Below are 19034 nucleotides of genomic sequence, written 5' to 3' on the forward strand. Positions count from 1 at the left end.
AGGATGGGGGGCCAGGTACCAGCCTGAGTCCCTACTCTGCTGCTGAGCCGCACAGCTGGGCAGGCTGGCCCCCACAGTCAGACCCGGACCCCCTCCTGGCCCACCCTGTGCCCCTCAGTGGCCGCCGGTGGGCACAGGGGGGCTCAGTGCAGGAGCAGTGATGGTGAGAGGGAAGCTGGAGTTTCCAGGGAGGCTTTGGAGCCACCCAAGTTCCCCTGCGTGCCACCCTTTCTGGGAAGACCCTCCCTGGGGGAAGTCCCTGTACCCTTGGGCTCTGTGTAGGAGCAGAGGCTTCAGAGGCAGAGACTCAGGGTTCCAACCCCCCAGCTCCATGCCTACCAGGGCCCCATCCCTCAGCGCCTTCTGGGGGTCTCTGGGTTGCTGTAAGGGCCAGAGGAGCTCACGGGGACTCCCCAGCCACCCCGCCTGCCGGCAGGGAGGGACCATGAACGTCCCTCTCCAAGGCGAGGACCAGGCTCAGGGGCCCCTTCCTGCCCTCCACGCTGTGTCACAGGGAAATCTGTGATTTCCTGACTCTACCGCAAGCTCCACCGGCAGGGAGGGGCCGTGAACGTCCTTCTCCACGCGAGGCCCCTTCCTGCCCCCCACGCCTTGTCACAGGGAATCTCTGTGATTTCCCAAACCCACCACAAGCTCCCCATGTGATGCTGTTTCCCAGTCCCCATGAGGTCACCCTGCTGACCTTGCCCAGCCCCGCCTCTCCCGGGAAGCCTCCCTAAGCCCTGCCCATCAGCTGGTCATCAGCAGCCCCAGGCCAGTGGGCTCTGGACCTGAGTGCATGTCAGCACCTGGGTCTCCTCCATGCAGCGCCATCACGGGGTCCCCGGCAAGGAGAGTGAGGAGCAGAAAGGACCAGCCCCCATCTCCTGTGTCCTTGGCAGGGAGGGCTGAAGGCAGCTACGCCACTCCCTGCCTGGCACAGGCCCTGTGAAGGGCAGGGGGCGGCAAGGAGAGCCAAGACTTGGCCACACTGCTGCCTCAGCCCCATGCACTGCGGGACAGGTGGGGTTCTGGGAGGACAGATACCGAGGTGACATTTGCAATCTCTAGCTGCTAGAGTCAACACCAGAGAAACAGAAGACAGGAACAGTCCTGATGAAAACCAGGCTCCGCTTCACGCAAGGACACGTTCACTGCATGGACGCCTGCTTCAGGCACGGCTGGCTCCAGGAGCCCAAGCACGCCACTGGGCGTCTGTCGCTCAGCTCCACCTTCTTGCGTGGGCACTCTTGGGGGTGATGACCCCAGCAGCACACTGGGCCCACTGGAGTCGTGTGACTGAGCCTTCCCACTGCTCACTGTAATGTAAATTTCCGGGCGGGGGGACACCCGCCTGGTGTGACAGCTGCTACACAACCCTGATTTCCAAGAGGCCTGGCCTCTTGGGTTTCTAAGCAATTAAAACAGGGCTTTTAATTATTAACATTATTACGCTCATGATGAAAAAAAACATCCAAGTGGTGCATGAACGAAGCCCCAGGAAAGGCCACCTCCCCACCAGGCCCCGGTCACCTCCCAGGAGCGCGGTGTCCCCAGCTCCCCATGTCCTGGCAGAGATTCACCCAGGATGCCCCTGCCTCTCTGCAGAGAGGACGTGTTGGGGGCCAGAGTGAGGTACTCCCCCCGTGGCAAAGGTCATGAGGAAGGAGGCTTGACATACGCAAAGGTGGGATCGAGCCTCGAGTCCCCCCTGGAAATCCTCGAGCATCTACCCCCATAACCAGAGCCTGCCTACTTTACTACTTTGTGCTCTCACTTACACCTCTGACTTTACGGGGGGCTGTCCCCCACCACCTCTTTCAGAGAAGGAGTTAACTTAGAGCTCCAGCTAATAAAAACGCCTGGGTGTGACAAGAGTGTTTTAACCTACAAACTCCTCTGAAGGTTCTCTAGCCTGCCTGACAGGCTTGTCTGGCCACATGTGATTGCTCACAAACTCCCAACCGTGAGAGGCACGAGATGCTTTAAACCTTCTAAAAACAGGTTCCTTAGAAAAGTTAGAAAACTATAAGTATAATGGGCTGATTAGAAATTGTATTGGTGAAGGGTTTTTCATTTGTTTAGCCAATGTTTGTTGCTAAGTCTCCATATCCCCTGCCCTTACACACATTAATGAATATATAGAAGAAATAAGTATTAACCTTCGATATTAATCACGTTAGACCTTAGGCTAAATAAATTCTTTCCTTAACTAAAACCCACTACACCCTCACCCTATAGGAATGTAACTTTATTTGAGTGGCATCTGTTTTAAGAATAATCACCCCTGGAGAAATAAGTGTCCTGGTTGACTGACCGCTGTCACAAGGAGAGGGTCATAAATTGTCAGCAGGCCCCCTGGCCAGAAGATGATGTAACACCCCTAAGACCTCTGTATACATTTGTATGAAGCACCTGACTTTGATAAAAGTCAGGACTGCTGACCCCGCGTGACTTTTGCATAACATCTCAGTGTATAAAAGTAGACCATGGAAAATAAAGAATGGGGATCAGTTTCTCGAAATACTGGTCTCCCCATGTTGCTCTCTCTCTCACTCTGGCTGAGTCTCCATCTGGAGCGCGGAACCCGCTATGCTTACTAATTATGCCTGGGCTTCTAAGATCCGACCGGGGAGGCCTCAGTGTCTCCTCTCCTTCGGGAGAACGGAAGGACGCCTGCGGCCTACGTAAGTGGCGCAAACTTCTTGTCTTGAAGTTTTATTGGTCTCCCGCGTAAACCAAGCTACTCAGCCTCTTTTCTCCACTGAATTTTCCTACTGAGCTATCCTCATTCTATTACTCTTTACATCTTTAATTAATATCTAATTGAAGCTATTGCATCCTGATCCTCGCCGACGCCGTCCCCGCTTCGAACTCGCTGGATCAGCCGGGGCTGGACCCCGGCAAGGACGTGCAGCACCTCTGCCCCCGGCCGCCTCTGTGGGCCCCCATCTCCCACTAACAGGTTTCGGAGACGGTCCAACGGGCCACTCGGGCCCCCTCGTCACCCTCCTGGAACCCAGCGAGCGAACCGGCCCTGGGAGCCGCTCTGTGGTGCGACCTGACAGGACTGTGGCTGAGAGGGCGGATCCCGCTGGACGCCTGCAGGCCTTGAACCCCCAGAAGCCCAGGCGACGGCCTGCTGAGGCCCTGGGCGGCGTGCTGTCTGTCCATAGCCCCACGCTGGACCCAGAGGGGGACGAACTCTCCAGAAGGCGGGCGCTTCGGGCTCTTTGTGGGGCCCGAGTGGGATCAGAGTGGCCAGGCCCGGTCCCCGTGTCTGAGCCCCTTGATCCAGCTGCACTGACAGCTTCCCCCTGGACTCCCTGTCACACGACCCAGCGGATCCTTCCCACCTGTCTGCTGGAACGGGGGTCCCTCGTGCTGCGGGGTCCAGTCTACCCCAACCCCGGCACTCCAGGGAGCCTGGGGTGTTGCCCTCCCTCTGAAGGCTTCCTTCTGGGCACCCGTGTTTTGAGGCTGAACACCATGTCATCGGTCTACCTGTTCCACAGCTAAACCCCAGCAAACGTGTCTTCATGATCAGTTGATGTTTATTTACCGGCAATGACCAACCATTAAATTTAATGAGGCAGGTTGTCAGGCACGGAGCGGAAGTGTCTTCCTGGAGCGGGACCCAGACTTGGCGGGCTGGCTGCTGCTCTGGGTGTGGGCAGCCCCTACTCCCGGCCCCCGGCCCCCCAAACCCTCTGGTCCCCCATAAACACTAGGCAGGCTTCACACCCTCGCTGCCTGCTGGGCAGGTATGATGTCCTTTGCTCAAGGAGGTCGACTCTGCAGAGGGGTGCCCACTGGGCCCGCCAGACAGTGGGAAGTGAAGGCAGGAGCCCCCAAACACGGGCACAGGTCGGCAATGCCATGAGCCTCTGGAGGCAGGGACAGTGGTGCTAGAGAGGCATCGCAGTCAGGAGCAGAAAACAGTCACATAAACCGCCAACCAAACAGCATGACCCTGAGTGCACGGAAGCGCAGGGCAACGAGCCGGATGCACCCCACCCGTTCCCAGGGCCGTCATGTGTGTACGGGCGACCCTGTCCCTCTCCACAACTGAGCTTCTGAATGGACTCCTGAGCTCCAGGCTCAGTCTCTGGGGGCCTCATGGCTGCGGAGCTGGTGGGCAGAGCCTGTGTGCTGCCTTGTCACCCACGCCGTGATCAGCGCGGGGGGACTCGGCTCCCCGGGGAGGCCTCTCCCGAGCACCGTGACCTCAACGGAGGCCCCAGGTCAGCGCTCCAGACCATAGGCCTGGGGCACAGACGGGGGTGCCCTGGGACTCCCAGGCAGACAAGAACGTGTGGGGCGCCCATCAGGAACTGACCCTGGGGACAGCATTGCCCACAAGGGACGGTGCGGGGGGCAGAGGCAGCTGGGCACACAGCCTCTGTGCCCACTCCAGCGGGTGGTCACCGGGCACGTGGCCTCTGTGGCCACTCCAGCAGGTGGTTGCTGGGCGTGTGGCCTCCGTGCCCACTCCAGCGGGCGGTCGCTGGGCACGCGGCCCACTCTAGTGGGTGGTCACTGGGCGTGTGGCCTCTGTGCCCACTCCACCAAGCTGCTCTGAAGCAAAGCTACTTACCAGAGGGAGCAGACTCAGGCCACAGGCCGCAGGCTGGAGGGGCCTGAGCGGCAGGTTCCCTGTCCTTGCCGAGCACTGAATGTGGCACCTGTCGCAGCCCTGAGATGCAGCTGCGAAGGCGGGAGCAGCTGCCTCCCCTGGGCTCAGCCTCCTGTGGTCACTGCCCACCCTTTCCCCTGCCCGCCCCCAGCCGGGGTGGTGGGAGCATCCCACTGCTGCGCACGTGGGGCTCATCAGGACACCCCCAGGCTTTCACTCCTCCAGGTCCTTGGGGACCACCTCTGTGGACTTGGTCTCTGTCTCATTGGTCGGGACTTTCTGGCTCCTGGCTAGACCTTGGACATCCCAGCTGGCATGTCACGCTGACCCCAGTGACTGGGTGGGATGGGAACCCACCCCCGTGGACAGTCACCCAGCGGGACCTGGGCCCAGCATGCCTGCCCTGAGCCCTCAGCCATGCCGCACTCTCAGGCCCTGCTTCCTGCCACAGATGGCCATGTGCAGGGCCTGGAGACGCAGGCCCAGACACAGGTTCAAAGGCACACACGTGTGCACACACCCCCACACACACCAGTGACACTCGGGGGCACAGCCCACAGCCACCCTGGGGATGGGGGGACTCTGACCAGGGAAGCCTGGCTCGGAACCCAGGGAGCAGAGGGAGGTGCTGGGGCAAAAGGGAGCCGGGGCAGAAGCACGCGGAGGCATGGCCGGCTGAGACACGCAACAGTGCACACAGGCCACTGCACAGCTGTGGCAAGCCTGCTCCTGGGTGGGAGACTTGGAGGCTGGATGTGGCCCTGGGCACCAGAGGCTTCTGCCGGGGCCTCAGGAGGGCCGTGGGGGCTCCAGCTGAAGGGTCCATGAGCTGGCGACCTGTGACCTCCAGCTGACCACACAGGGCCGGCCCCTCCGGGCGCCTGCTGCCCACCTGGCTGCTGCCGTCTCTGCCTGAGTGTCCCCTGCTGAGCTGGGGAGCCGCCCGGGTTCCTGGGGGGTGTCTCCTCAGCCCACGTGCAGCTGGGCGACCAGCCCAGCCTGGACGCTGCCCCGCCCCAGTCCCGCACCCAGGCGTCACCCCCGTCTCACAGTCCCTCAGTCTTCAGTCCCCAGAACCAGCTCACCCGGCCGGAAGTCAGCCTGTTCCCCCCTCCCCATTCACATCCAGTCCTGCCAGCTCCAGCCCTGGGCTCTGACCCGCCCCCGCACTCTTGAGGGCCCCCCACTCCCTCCTTGGGCCCATTCGAGCCCCTCTCCTGTGAGGCCAGGGCGACGCTGCTCAGCGGGACAGACCCTGACAGTCTCTGCAGGAGGGGCTGGGGGCTGGGGTGCGGGGGCCGTGTGCACACGAGGAGGCAGCCCTCGGACCACCAGGCACAGGACGTCTGCTTTATTTGTCTGCGAGCGGGGCACACACACGCCTTCTCCAGCACAGGGGCGGGGGCGCCGGCAGGGAGGCCACAGTGGTCTGGACCGTGGCCCCACAGCAGGTCCGGGCTTCAGGCTCCATGTCACGGCGGGCCCGGCGCGAGGCTGCGTCAACCCTGCAAGGAGAGTCCGGTTGCTGGGTGTGCTTGCCCCGGCTCTGCTCTACCAGCTCTGAGCGGGGTCCTCCCCAGTGGCCTCCAGGCCTGGAAGGAGCCCCCTCGGCTCTGCACCCGCGGCTTCCTGCCCTGGCCCTGGGCCCAGACTCGGTCCAGAGAACGGCTCCCCTCAGCCCACGAGGGCTCCCTCTGTTCTCTCTGTGGCTCCGATTCTCCCAGTGAAACCTCCTGGAGGGCCTCCACCCTAAGGTGCGGGCTGGCGGGACCTGCTCAGCAACGCGGGCAGCAGGGCTGTGGCTGGCCCAGGCCCGGGGGACCCACGGGCACCTGCCCCTCCCTGGTGCCCTAGGCAGGCCGGAGCTCTCGAGGGCCTGGGGGTCGGCCAGGAGGGTCAAGGCAGGGTCTCGGGGTCAGCCCGGGACCACCACAACCCCCTTCCACCCCCAGGCCAGGGCCATCGGGCCACACCCTGCCCTCTGCCGCCTTGCCACTCTGCCTCCCACGGGGTACAGCCCACAGACCACAGCCACAGCCCTACCCCGCATCGGGCCTCCTCCCCAGCCGCCCAGACGTCAGAACAAGGACACCCCGGAGGCCAGGGCCCGGCTTGACCCAGCCTCACTGACTTGGTGCCCACTGGCCCGCCCATGCCCCGCCCGTGCCCCGCCCGAGCCCGGGGTAGGGGGGAGGCCCCGCGTGCCTTGTGTGCAGAGCTGACGCAGTGCTGGTAGGCCCTCACCAGGTCAGCGCAGAGCAGCACCTCCTGCAGGCGGTCGCGGTAGCAGCGGAGGATCTGGGCCTGCAGCCCGGAGCACACGGGCTCCACCCTGTGTGGCCTGCGGACACAGGAGGGGCTGCGGTCACCCCATGGGGCTCCCCGGTGGGCTCCCCGCCCACCCGCCCTGCTGTGGGCCCGCTTCTCCCCCAGAGATGTCTGAGTTCACAGCTAACACACGCAGGACGCAGGACATGGGAAGACCATGGCATGCCTAGGGCAGAGCAGAGACGCCCAGACCCCTTCCCAGGGAATCTCCGCAGGGGCCTGGGGGGGACACCGTCCCTGCTGTGCTCGTCAAGGGAGGCCTGGGCCACACACTATACTCCACACACACTCATCTGAAGAATGGCGGATTTCTCTTTTTCAAAGCGCGAAGCAAATACAGAAAGTGAAGCAGAGCTCACTCTCAAATCAGCTCCTTTCTGACGCCTCCCCCACGGCCCCTCCCACCCTCCCCTCCCTGGGCCTGACATGCTCTCCCGCACACACCCTGTCACACTTGTGTGCGCAGGTACACGCTCACATGTGCACAAACATGTGTACAGACACACATGTACACACTTACATGTGCTCACATGTACACAGACACACACGTGCACACATTCACATGTGCTCTCACACCCCAGGACACATGTGCTGAGGACCCTGACCCCGCAGCTCCAGGCGGGGTGCCATCTCTCACCCCGCACCCCACACACCAGCAGCTGAGACCAGGAGGCTCCAGGACACACGTTCAGAGAGTGTCCAGGGCTCCAGGCGGGTCCACGCGGGAGCCCTGGGGCCCAGGCCGAGCTCGGGCACCGGGGCAGGACCCTGCTCCCATCTCCCGGGACCTGCAGGAGGACAATGACCCTACCCCAGGTCCAGTCCTGAAAGTCCAGCCCCATCAGGTACCAGGACGGAATGCTGCTTGTGGCACAGCTCAGACTGCTCCTGTCCGTGGGTAATGGCAGGACGGGGGTCGGTGGCCCTCACCCCAGTCTCTGACCGCCCGGCCCCCAGTGCTGCATGACGCCCTCCTCTCCAAGCCCCAGGCCCACTCATGTGGACGAGGCTAACGGAGGGCCTTTCAAATACCTCCAGACAGGCGTCCCCTCTCCGCCGTCCTGCCTGCAACACCTTCCTGTGTGTTTCCCTCTGCCCTCCTCCACCCCGCTGGCCCTGGGCAGGGAGCCCTGTGCCTGGACAGTGCTCCAGCCTGGCATCCCCTGCTGTCCTTCACACCAGCCTCAACGCACAGCAGGGGGCGGGGCCAGGGGCTGGGCAAGGCTGGAACCTCAGGACGTGGCCTCAGCTGGAAACGAGGTCTTGGTGGACACGGTGGGTGAGGGTGGTCGGCCCCTGATCCAGCATGATGAGTGTCTCCCTAGACGAGGAGGGACACAGACCACCAAGAGAAGCCATGTGGCACCAGCGTAGAGGCTGCAGAGACATGCCCACGAGCCGAGGATGCCAGGCCTCCCAGCAGCACAGAAGCCGGACACGCTGGACACAGGCCTGAGACCCTTGAGCTTCCGGGGGAGCTGCCCATCAGCCGCAGACGCCCAGGAAACACGGTCGGCCATTTAGGGAAGCAGTGTAGCGCTGGGTGGGTGGAAGCCAGCAGGAGGCAGACAGCTGGCCGGTCCTTTCTAACAGAGAGGGACCTGCATCCTCCGCAACAGAGGGCTCCTCGGCAAGCGGCTCGGCTGGGAAGGCCGCCTCCAGGCTGCCCCAGCTGCACCTGAGGCCCAGGTCATCCTGAGAACCAGCCTGCCAGGTCCAAACCCGCACAGTGGCCCATTCTGCAGGTGGGGATGCTGGTATCAGAGGGCTTAGGCGACCCGCCCGAGGCCATACCGCACGAAACACGCAAGCGTAACGGTCTGCTTGTCTGGCTCTACGGCCCCAGGCTCCACGCTGCATCCACTGACCACTCCCATTCGGGAAAACTCCCCGAAGATTCTGGGGAAGACACCATGAAGGGCACAAAAAAGCAGCAGAAGACACATGGGACTCCGGTTCCCCGTGGAGCCGGACGTTCCTAACCGGGAGGGCTGATGCCCAGCCGCATGCGGGCGCCCATGCCAGCAAGGGGCTGGCCCCCCCAAACCTGCAAACCCCGCTGCCCACAGGCCCGAGCCCGGCCCCCTCACGTGTCCCTCAAAGGCTCTCCTTGTGCCAACGAGAGTGCATCACTGCCCTTCTCCCGTCACCACTGCTGACATAACTGCCCCCCGGGGGGCTGCAGTGGAACCCGGCCAATAGACGTCCTTCCGACACCTCCTTCCTGAGCCACACAGGCGGAGCAGGACCGGGGGGCTCCCTGGGGCCAGACATCCATCTTTTTCAGGGCCAGGCAGGCCTGGCTGCTCCCTGAGGATGCTCTGCCCCTGCCATGGCCACTCCTGTGCACTCAGCCATCAGCCAGCAGCCACGGGGGCCTCCACCTCAACCCAACCCTGGGAGAGCTCGCCCCCAAGGAGATGGGGCGCAGACGGACCCCCAGGGCCGCTTAGCCGTTGACAGGGCTCCTCTCTGGGCTGTACACACACACACACACACACACACACACATGTGCACAGACACATACATGCACAGAGCCAGTAGGCCACTCCTGACCCTGACCCTTTGTGAAAGAGCTGCAAGGGAGGCACGTGTCCGCCCCCACCCCCACCCAGGAGTGCGATTCAGCAGACGCGTGGAAGGGATGTGGGCCCAGGGGACAGCACGTCTTAGGGGTCAGGAGTGTCCGAGCAGACGCACGCCAGGACCCGTGGGACAGGAGAGCCATCCCCTGTGGTCCCTGAGGCCCAGGGGTGGGAGGCACCAGGGAAGGTGTAGCGATGCCTAGGACCCCCCAGACCTGGATGCTGGACCCCCCCTTCCCTTGCTCTCTCGAGGCCACCCATCTCCTGCTGACCGGAGTCACCCCAGTCTGGCTCCCCCATCCTGAGACACTCCTGGGGCCTTTCCTAGCCCGCTGGTGGGGCGCCCAGGCCAGGATCTTCTGCAGAACTGAATTCAGGCTGCCCCCGCCCGTTGCTCCAGTCCCGCCGAGCCCCAGCGTCCCCAGCATCCAGGGCTGACCGGCCGCCTGACGTGCTTCCCTGGGAGCTGCCACCCCATGAGGGATGCAGCCTCCACCCTGCTGCGCTGCGCCCTCGCTCTCCTGAAGCCTTTACACGGGCACAGCTGTGCCCGCCCGGCCCTCGCCCTCTGCCCAGAGACGGGCCAGCAGCCCCTGCCTGCACGCTGAGGCCCAGCACCCTCAGGGCCAGCTTTCCGGGTGGCGTCCAGGGCACTGCACCCGAGAGAGGAGGCTCACCGGGGGCCAGGCAGGCGTGGCACTGGGTGGGAGCCACACTCAGTGTCTCCCGAGGGCTGAGGCCCATCCCTGGGGTCCATCTGCAGCTGCAAGGACACAGTGGTGGGGGCGCTGCCCTTGGCATGTCCGTGGTGGCCACTGTGAGACAGGCCTGACGCCCACAGGAGGGGCTGGCAGGGCCCTTGACCACAGGCTCTGGGGGTCAGCCACCAGCAGCAGTGGCCAAAACCTGAGGCTGGCTGCCCAGGCGTGCAGACCCCGGGACGAGGGCCACAGCGGCTGTTTCAGCCTCAGCAGGTCCGAATGAAGACCCTTGGCCCTGCAAAGGGGTTTGACTGGAGTCACTCGCAAGCAGAGGACAGCCCCACGCAGTCAAGCCCAGTAGAGCCCCATCGGGGGCCGGCCGGCAGGGCCATACAGGGCTCGGGGACAGGAGACAGGTGCTCGTGGCAGGAGGGCCCCGTGGGGACACAGGGGCTGCTGGGGGCCTGCGGTCCTCCACCTCGGAAGCAGCCCCCGACCTTTGAGTCTCCCCGGGCTGGACCTGTCCCCACTGGGGTCACACCCTGCACGCCCAGCAAAGGGAATGAACACGGCCGAGGCTGTCTCCTATATCCTCTCTGCCGGTTCCCGACCTGTCAGCCCGCCGCCAGGACCCGTCCCCACTGGGGTCACACTGGGTTTGGGTGCACACACCACATCTGGGCCCACCAGAGCCACAGCGGCAGCTGTCCCAAGCCCACATATCCCCGTGCTCGCCCCCTGACCACGCACGCACTGCACAAGCCCGTGCTGGGGGCGCAGGGGGCCTGGGGACAGCTGGGTCCCAGCCCCTCACCTGGCCCGACCAGCAGTCACCACGGCAGGGAGGAGGCCAGGCCCCGGGATGCAGGGGGCACTGGGGGCTGCTGGAGGAAGCGAGGTAGACCCCGCTCGCTCCAGTTCCTGCATCCCCGGGCGCCTGTCCCCTCCCCCGGGTCCTCTGTCCTCACCCAGTCAGCCCCACCAGCCCCCTGCATCACCAGCTCAGACCCCTGCATTCTGGTCATGGAGGTGCCAGAACAGGAAGGGCCGCGGCAGCCTGGGGGACGTGTCCGGGGTCTGCAGCGTGGCTGCAGACCGGAAGGGCTCTATGGTCACGGAGCGTGGCCTTGGGCAGCTCGGCGGACTGGAGGCCCTGGGGGCAGCGAGTCACCGGGTTAGAGGAAGACGGTGCTTCTGTCTCGAGGCAGTGGTGAGGATGCAGACTCGGGCATGACCCCCCAGTACCTGGGTTAATGCACGAGTGCTTATTCCTGTGACCTTTCTGTTGGTTTGAAATCACTTCAAAATAAGACAAAATAAAACTGAACATGCATGGCCATTTGAGATGACTGAATATATTCAAAAGGACGCGTGTATCCCTGAAAGAGCCCACCGGGGCCCCTTTTCCGGCTGGGACGGGGGCAGGGGGCAGTGTGACAAAGTGATTCTGCATCATCTGAAAAAAGCGCTGTAACGAGCTCTCAGGGGCAAGGACTTGCTCTGCTGCATAGCTTATGTCTTAAATAACTGAGTGGCAAGGTGTGTTTACACGTATTTGGAATGCACACGCTGGCCCCAAGCATCCAGAAGGAGACCCAAGGTCAACGGTGCGTGGCTGAGTGGGGTTTTCCATCACTGCCGAGGGCACAAAGCTTCCCCGTTTGGTGAAGAACCGAAGTGGGTCTGCACCTCACACCCCACACCCGAGAAACCACAGGGGGGGCGCCTGAAGCATGCATGGGTGGCAATAAATCATGGCAGGTGTGTGTGTGCACACGTGTGCGCCTGCACACGCATGTTCTCTGACCAACAAGTCCCTCTAGAAGGACTGAAAGATAAGTGCATGAAGTCAGTTCAAGCTGTCTGTCATAGTTGTCATTATATCAGTAGAAGAAAAAAAAATTGGGACGCTTCTCAGTCTCCTTCAGTAAGTAATAGATTACATAAATGTTGATGCTAGGACTTCCCTGCTGGTCCAAAGGCTAGACTCCACCTGCCCACGCAGGGGACACAGGCTCTGCCCGTGGTCTGGGAAGACCCACACGTCCAGGGCCATACACTACACCCGTGGGCACAACTACAGAGCCCGTGTGCTAGAGCCGCGCTGGGCTGGGGACGCCCACACGGCGAGCGGCCCGCACACCCAGAAGGAGCGGCCTGCCCTCCGCGCTGGAGGAGGCACGTGCGGGGCGACCAGGACGGCCACGAGTACCAACAACAGTTCTGCGAGGTTTGAAGGAGAATTCTGCCCTTGCAGGACAGCAATGCGGTATTTAAAGTGAGCACACAAGCCCACGTTCACGGACATGGAGACAGGGCCACGGGGACCAGGTGAGGGAGTGACGTGTGTTTCCAGGAGCCCACTGATGCCCGGCGGCATGGCTGTCCACAGAGTGGGCAGAGACTGAGGACAGGGCCCAGGAAGGGTCTGCCTGCCCCTGCCCGCTGCCCACAGGAACGCTGGCCCCGCCGGGCACAGTACACGGGGGACTGCAAGTGACCCAGTGTGTCCAGGCCAAGTGCACACACGCACACGCACACACACACTGCACGGGAGGGCCCAGGCCTTCGATGTGAAACCTATGTGAACTCCTTGGCTGAGCACTTCCTGCCACGTCAGCCAAAGCAAAAGCCAGAGCCTGCTGTCCCCACCGACCCAGGCCGTCCAGCCCTCACCGAGTGCACTTCACCTCCCGACCAGCTCCGTTCACCGTGTGAGAGATCTGCTATGCTGCAAATCACCCTTCCTAATTTTCCTTAATTCCTCAAGACACATTCTGCTGCCTTTGACGAAATAAACGCAGCTTCACTGCTCATTTTACTGTATGGAAAGTGTCATAAATTTCATATCCAGGATGAGCAGCAAGCTTTGTATTACAAAAGTCCTAGTTTTCCTTTTACAACTTCAACCAGACTTTTGGCCTTTGCTTAAAGAGGCAATTGTACTAAGCTGCTCACGGTCCTGAGCGGATGCACAGAATGCACAGCGATAAACCATGAGAGCAGAGTCTCCTGTCACCAGGCTTCCCCACTACGCGCTCCAGCCAGGCGCCGGACATGGCTGCAGTGTCTCACCACGAGGCGCTGTCCTCCCCTGGGACTCCAGCCTGGCCCCGAGGACCAGGCACCTGGGGATCCTGGGCCCCAGGACTGGTCACCTTTCAGACCCGCGCCCCCGGGACTGGTCACCGGTTTAGACCTGGGCCCCCCGGGACTGGTCACTGTTCAGACCTGGGCCCCAGGGATTAGTCACTGTAAGGCTGCTGGGGCAGATGGGGCCTGCGAAGCAGCACTTAGACCTGGTTCAAGATCGCCTAGTGGCCAGCATGGCACAGGCTGGTGGGCCTTAATGCAGACCCCAGAGAGTGGGAGGGGCACAGAGGACGCAGCATCACAGGCCCGGGGGCCCCTCGGCTTCGTGTCAACACGTACATCCTGCCAGCAGAAACCAAGACCCAGGGGAAACCCGGCTGCTGCTCTGGCCAGTGTCCTGCGTCGCCGAGACACGGCAGGGCTGTGCAGGCGCCAGGGACCCAGGCCACGCGCAAGACGCACACTCTTTCCAAAACGACTCCCAGACCCGAGTGGCTGTGTCCTTAAAACAAGGAACTAAATGTCATAAAACTGGTTTTGCTATCTAGAACTGAAGTGACCCCATTTTTTACTTTTAGAAAGTCCGTATTTCTAACCAATATGGAGAAGTTCACCCCTGTCTGAGGCACAGCCAGTTTCCCTGACCAAGGAGACAGCATCAGAGGAGGGGGCTGGCCTGGTCCCACGGACCAGTAGACCGCAGCAGGCTAACAGTGACACCCGACGGGCACGGGCCAGGCCCCAGGGCCAAGCACCCTGAGGGACCACCGGGAGCCGATTCCGGGACAGGGCTATGTACCCAACAGGCGGGGAGGGAAACAGTGCACCTTCCGTGAGCCTCGGGACCCTGACCGCTGTCCCCTGGAGGCGCCTGCAGTCCCCACATAGAAGGGCGTGGCAGCCATGGCAGCTCTGGGGGCGGGGCTCGGAGGGACCGTGTCCGCGACACGGCAGCAGCCTCCGGGAGGAGCTGGAGGTCAGCCTGCGGAGCGTGACCCCAGTGGTCAGTAGGCTCCGGCTGGCGGGGCTGCAGCAGCCATCGAGTGGCTGCCCATGGGGTCCTGTGGTCTCGGGGTGCCCCAGGCAGTGGCCCCAAAACCCACCTCATTTGCAAATGCATTGGGGGGTGGGGGTAACAGCGAGATTGATGTTTGGGGACACTCTGAGGGGTTGTGAGCAATCACGGCCAAGGGTGTACTCTCCCCTTCCCAGAGGCTGGACGGCAGAGAAGCCTCAGAACCCGGGACCTCAACTCCCTGGGGTTTGACCGCACCAGGGACCCAGGCCCCAGTCCTGGGCAATAACACCTACAGCCTCTGGAGAGCACGCAGGAAGCCCCAGGGCGGCGGTGGCCAGCCTGTGCCCTGCATGTCGTTTCTCAGGAGGTGGACCCTCGGGACAGAGGGCTCCTGGGTTCTGGTGCTGCCGCCTTCCGCTGGGGCCTGCGGACTGCTGCCCAGACCTCTCACAGCCGTGCGCACTGAGCCATAATCACCATGCTTCCTGGGGCCCTGGCTCTGGCCTGAGGCATGCGGGCCTGGAGACGACACGGCCCCTGGGAGGTCAGCAGAGCCGTGCCCTTGTCGCCGTGCGAGGCCCACTCTCCTGCCCCATGGGGCCCTGCGGACCCTTCCAGGTCTGCACCCCAAGTAACATCTGCATTTGCCTCAGACTGTGCCCCATTTCCTGACGCTCCACCCCCAGGTCCCCAGTGTGGGAGGACAGACGGACACGACGCTGTAGCTCAGCCCTGTGCCGCCCAAGCTCCCCCGACCAGTATCCTGCAGAAGCGTGTGGCTCAGGGTCAGGTCACCCTGGAACCCCCAGGACCACGGGGCCGGCAGCACCCCTTCTTGACTCCCTGGGGATCTGAGCCCACAGGACACGCAGGACGTGGGCCTGGAGTGGCTCTGCCCTGACCCCTGGCATGAGACGGACGTGGGGGCCTTGGAGCAGGAAGGGACACATGGCCGTCAGTGTCCCTCCAGAAGCCCAGGATGTGGCACAGGGGTGGGTTTCCACGCGGCCGCAGTGCCCTCCAGAAGCCCGCGATGCGGCACAGGGGTGGGTTTCCACGCGGCCGCAGTGCCCTACAGAAGCCCGGGATGTGGCACAGGGGTGGGTTTCCACGCGGCCGCAGTGCCCTCCAGAAGCCCGGGATGCGGCACAGGGGCGGGTCTCCCCGAGGGGCAGTTTTGAGCTGCGGCTGAGCTTGCAGGGAGGAGGAGGGGCCCTTACTTGATGGCGCCCTCAATCTTCGTGGCTGCCTCGTGGAACTGCTGTGACGACAGCCTGTACGCCTCGAGGTTCTGCGGAGAGAACACAGAGCCACGGGTCACCACAGAGGACTCCTGCAGCCCCATCCCGCCCGCCGCCCTGCTCAGCCCGCAGACTCCCCTGGCAGCACAGCAGGCGGCCCAGCACACACAGACCCTGTGAGCAGGGCCCTCCCCAACCTGTAGAAGAGCTTTATGGACACGTGGTCACACACGCGACTGGTGAGCTCATAGCACAGGCCACTCTGGCTACACAGGCACCTGGAGACTGCGAGGCCGCAGCCCAGGATGTTCACTGTCCCTTGGGCGTCTGCTGAGGGCTGTCTGGTCCAAGCCCGTCTTACAGGCCTCTGCCGCCCAGAGACCTGAAGTGACTTGCCCCAAGCCACACCGCAGGCGCAAGTGCCGGACCGCAGCCCAGGACACCCGCCGCACTGCAGGGCCCGCGGGCCCTGGGTACATGCTGCCTTCCGTCCAAGGTCACCCCGCTGTGTGGGCCAGCGGGCAGGGGCTGTGGGGGGGCCGCGGGGGGTGGAGCTGGGGGGCGGGGGCCACAGCAGGTGGAGCCCATGGCGCCCCCAGTCAGTCCCCCTACTTCTCTGTGCCAGGTGAGCAGCCTCAGGCCACTGGACCAGTAGCCCACATGCGGCTCTTCCAGGGGATACCCACACACGCCTGCCCCAGCACCAGCTCCAGTGAGGCCCCAAGAGGGCCCGACGTCTCCCAGGATGTCCTGAGAAGGACGCCACGGGAGGAGCCTGACCTGGGGCTGCCTTCAGACACCAGCAGGTGCCCAGTGGCCTGCCCAGGCTTGGCCCGCCCCTTCCCACCGCAGTGCGGGAGGCCTGGTCACGTGGGGCCCCCACGGCCATCAGCCTCCCAGCCCGGCACTGCGACCCCACCTCCAGGGGAGACACGGGGAGCCTAGACCTTTTGGACCAGAGGAGGTGACAGGAGGCAGGGTCAGAGCTGGGCAGGGTGGGCGCCAGCCTCACGGACCCCACTGTCCACCTCAGGGGCTGGGGTGAAGGGGGGGCATCGGGACCAGGCCCTCGGCCCTGTCCTGGACCCTCGGCCTGGGGAGCTGCCTCCTGGTGGGCACACGGAAGGGGCTCTGAGGAGCAGCAGGGCCCAGGAAGGGCGGGGATCAGCTCTGGGCCATGCTAGGGGGCCAGATGTTGGGCGTAGGCCCCCACCCCAGCGACGGCGTGAGCCCCAGCTCCCCCAGCACATCCCTCACCTCTGACCATGCACAGCCCAGGCCCCCCGATGAGCGGTATGGGCTGAACACCCAGTGCACCAGGCAGGAAAGGAACGGGGCTCCCCTCACCCCACCAGGCTCCCCCGAACCCTGTGGGGACGTGCTGACGCCCGGTCTTCCCCAGGGAGCCGTGCGGCTGGACGGGCCTGGGGGCTCCGACCTCCTCCTCCATGCACGGCCTGGCCGGGGGTACCTGGATCTGTGGGGAGGCTGGGTCCACAGCCAGGCAGGCTGTGGGCTTGGCCTGTGGTGAGTGAGGTCTGTCACAGGAAGAGCGTGCAGGCCGAGAAGCACTGATAACCCCGGAGCCGCTTCCTCCACGGCCGCAGGACTCAGGCCCGCCCTCCGCCTGCCCGTCTGACCTGCCTGAACAGGACGGCTGCCCCTACTGCTGCCCTGGAGCGAGCAGCAGCCTGCGTCCACCCCGCTTCCTGGGGACGCTGCCAGGTGCGCCTTCTGAGCCTGCCGCCACCGAGAGCGAGGCCCTCACAGACTCCACGCAAGGGTTTCGGGAAGGATGGGGAATCCCCCACGCACGTCAGGACCCCGTGTGTGCCAGGGGTCCCGCCACAGCCCGACCACAGGGACTGCAAGGATTCATTTTTCAGTGTGGTGGCACCGTGACCCCCCAGCCCTGCTGCCCGGGAACCCAGTGGCACCCCATCTCCTGCACCTGGCGGTCACCCGTCCCCTAAAGCAGACCCAAGGAATCGGAGCCCCCTCCTCCACCTGTGAATAGGCGGCCTCCTCCGCTCCCACTGCTCAGAGTGAGTCTGAAACCAAAAGACCTCATCTCCATTAATTAAAGCTGCCATTAAACATTAAACAACATGAGTAAGGAGATGTGAGCCTTATCTCCATGGGCTTTAAGAGTCACAGTGTTTCTTCAGTTACTTCGCGAGCAGCTTCCATATCTCATCCTGTCTGATTTCTCCAAGGGCCTGGGTTCTCAGCTCAAAAGAGAGGGTGGAGGTGAGAGGGACGGTGGAGGGGGACGCGTCAGGCAGACCCCATCACACCAGGGTGGGCACCCGTGAGGCTGGGAGGGCAGCGTGCCGCTCCTGCATGAGGCACCTGGCAGTTGGAGCCCTGAGGGGCCTGCTGCCCCGCTTCTCTGCCCTGCGGACAGTCACAGAGCCCCCTGAGCAGTGTCCTGGGCACTGCCGCAGAGGCTATGGAGACACCGAGTTTAAGACACTCGGGGTGCATGGGCCTGCACAGAGGAAACAATGAAACTCTTAAAAACTGAACACCCACCGCACGGCAGCCAAGGGAATTATCTGGGAGGGAGACTGTGTTTCCTGGAGGAAAGCTCCCCATAGGAGGGAGTTCCAGCTGCGTTGCGCCATCCACGCCCAGAGCTGCTGGTGCTGGCGGTGCCCAAGCAGCGGCCCCCAGGAGTGGCTGAGGGGGGAGCAGGGCAGATTCCCCAGGGCAGGGGGACATGGGGCACACGGCCAGGCCGGAGGAGGGGCCCGGACCCTCCCCCAGGAGATAGCATCTCACTGGACACTTCAGGAGAGAGGAGGAGACGGTCTCGGCTCTGCTCTGCGGCCGCGAGGAGCAAACCACCGTGTGTGGCCATGGGGCCCAGGGGCTTCAGGGGGACCCCAGGCCAGGACCAGCCAGCCAGCGGGCCCTCCAAGCCCAGAGCGGCGCTTCCCCTGGGGCCCCCTCCCGCCAGGCCCCCTCATGGCCTGGATCCCCTCACGGTCTGTTTCCTTGCCCACCCGCCCGGCTGCCGGTGGGGCCTGGCCGCAATGTGAACTGCTAATTGGAGTGTGGTGCTGGCTCCAGGTGAGAGCCCCTGTGGGCACCGGCACCTGTGAACCGTCAGGGAGGAGGTGCCCCGCCGCGTGCTGCTGCAGCCCCTCGAGGCCCGGGCTCCCCAGGCCCTGCTGAGTGTCCTCACACATCGAGGGGCTGCTGAGTGTGGCTGGGGGAGCTGCCACTCGCCCTCACAAGGGAGAGAAAACGAGCATCCTGGGTAGCTCCGTGTGGACAGTCCCCCTGTAGATGCAGACATCAGTGCAGACATAGGCGTGCACACACATGCACACCGCACTAGGCCCATGTGACGCGGGGTCCACGCCCGCGCCCTGCAGCAGGGCCCTTCAGGACGGGGGTCAGCTTTGGCTGGAGTGGGGAGCTGCC

The 19034-nt window shown here is 63.6% G+C and overlaps 1 protein-coding gene across 8 annotated transcripts in view; it reads right to left on the bottom strand.

The window, feature by feature from the left end:
* Window positions 1-5972: 5972 nt before the first annotated feature.
* Window positions 5973-19034, bottom strand: part of CHCHD6 (coiled-coil-helix-coiled-coil-helix domain containing 6) — a 103774-nt gene continuing 90712 nt past the window's right edge. For 5 of the 8 annotated variants that reach the window (XM_086368982.1, XM_086368984.1, XM_086368979.1 and 2 more), the window contains 3 exons: window positions 15582-15652; window positions 6842-6977; window positions 5973-6141 (listed from right to left, as the gene is read on the bottom strand). In XM_086368982.1, the coding sequence (XP_086225108.1) occupies window positions 6136-6141; window positions 6842-6977; window positions 15582-15652 (213 nt within the window). In that variant the 3' untranslated portion in view covers window positions 5973-6135. The remainder of the gene's footprint in view (window positions 6142-6841; window positions 6978-15581; window positions 15653-19034) is intronic. The other 3 variants (XM_086368983.1, XM_086368986.1, XM_086368980.1) reach the window with 1 other exon arrangement.

Source organism: Bos grunniens, chromosome 22 (genome assembly GCF_055505025.1).
Source record: "Bos grunniens cultivar Pamir isolate PY7600 chromosome 22, Bosgru_T2T1.0, whole genome shotgun sequence".
Classification (NCBI taxonomy): Eukaryota; Metazoa; Chordata; class Mammalia; order Artiodactyla; family Bovidae; genus Bos; species Bos grunniens.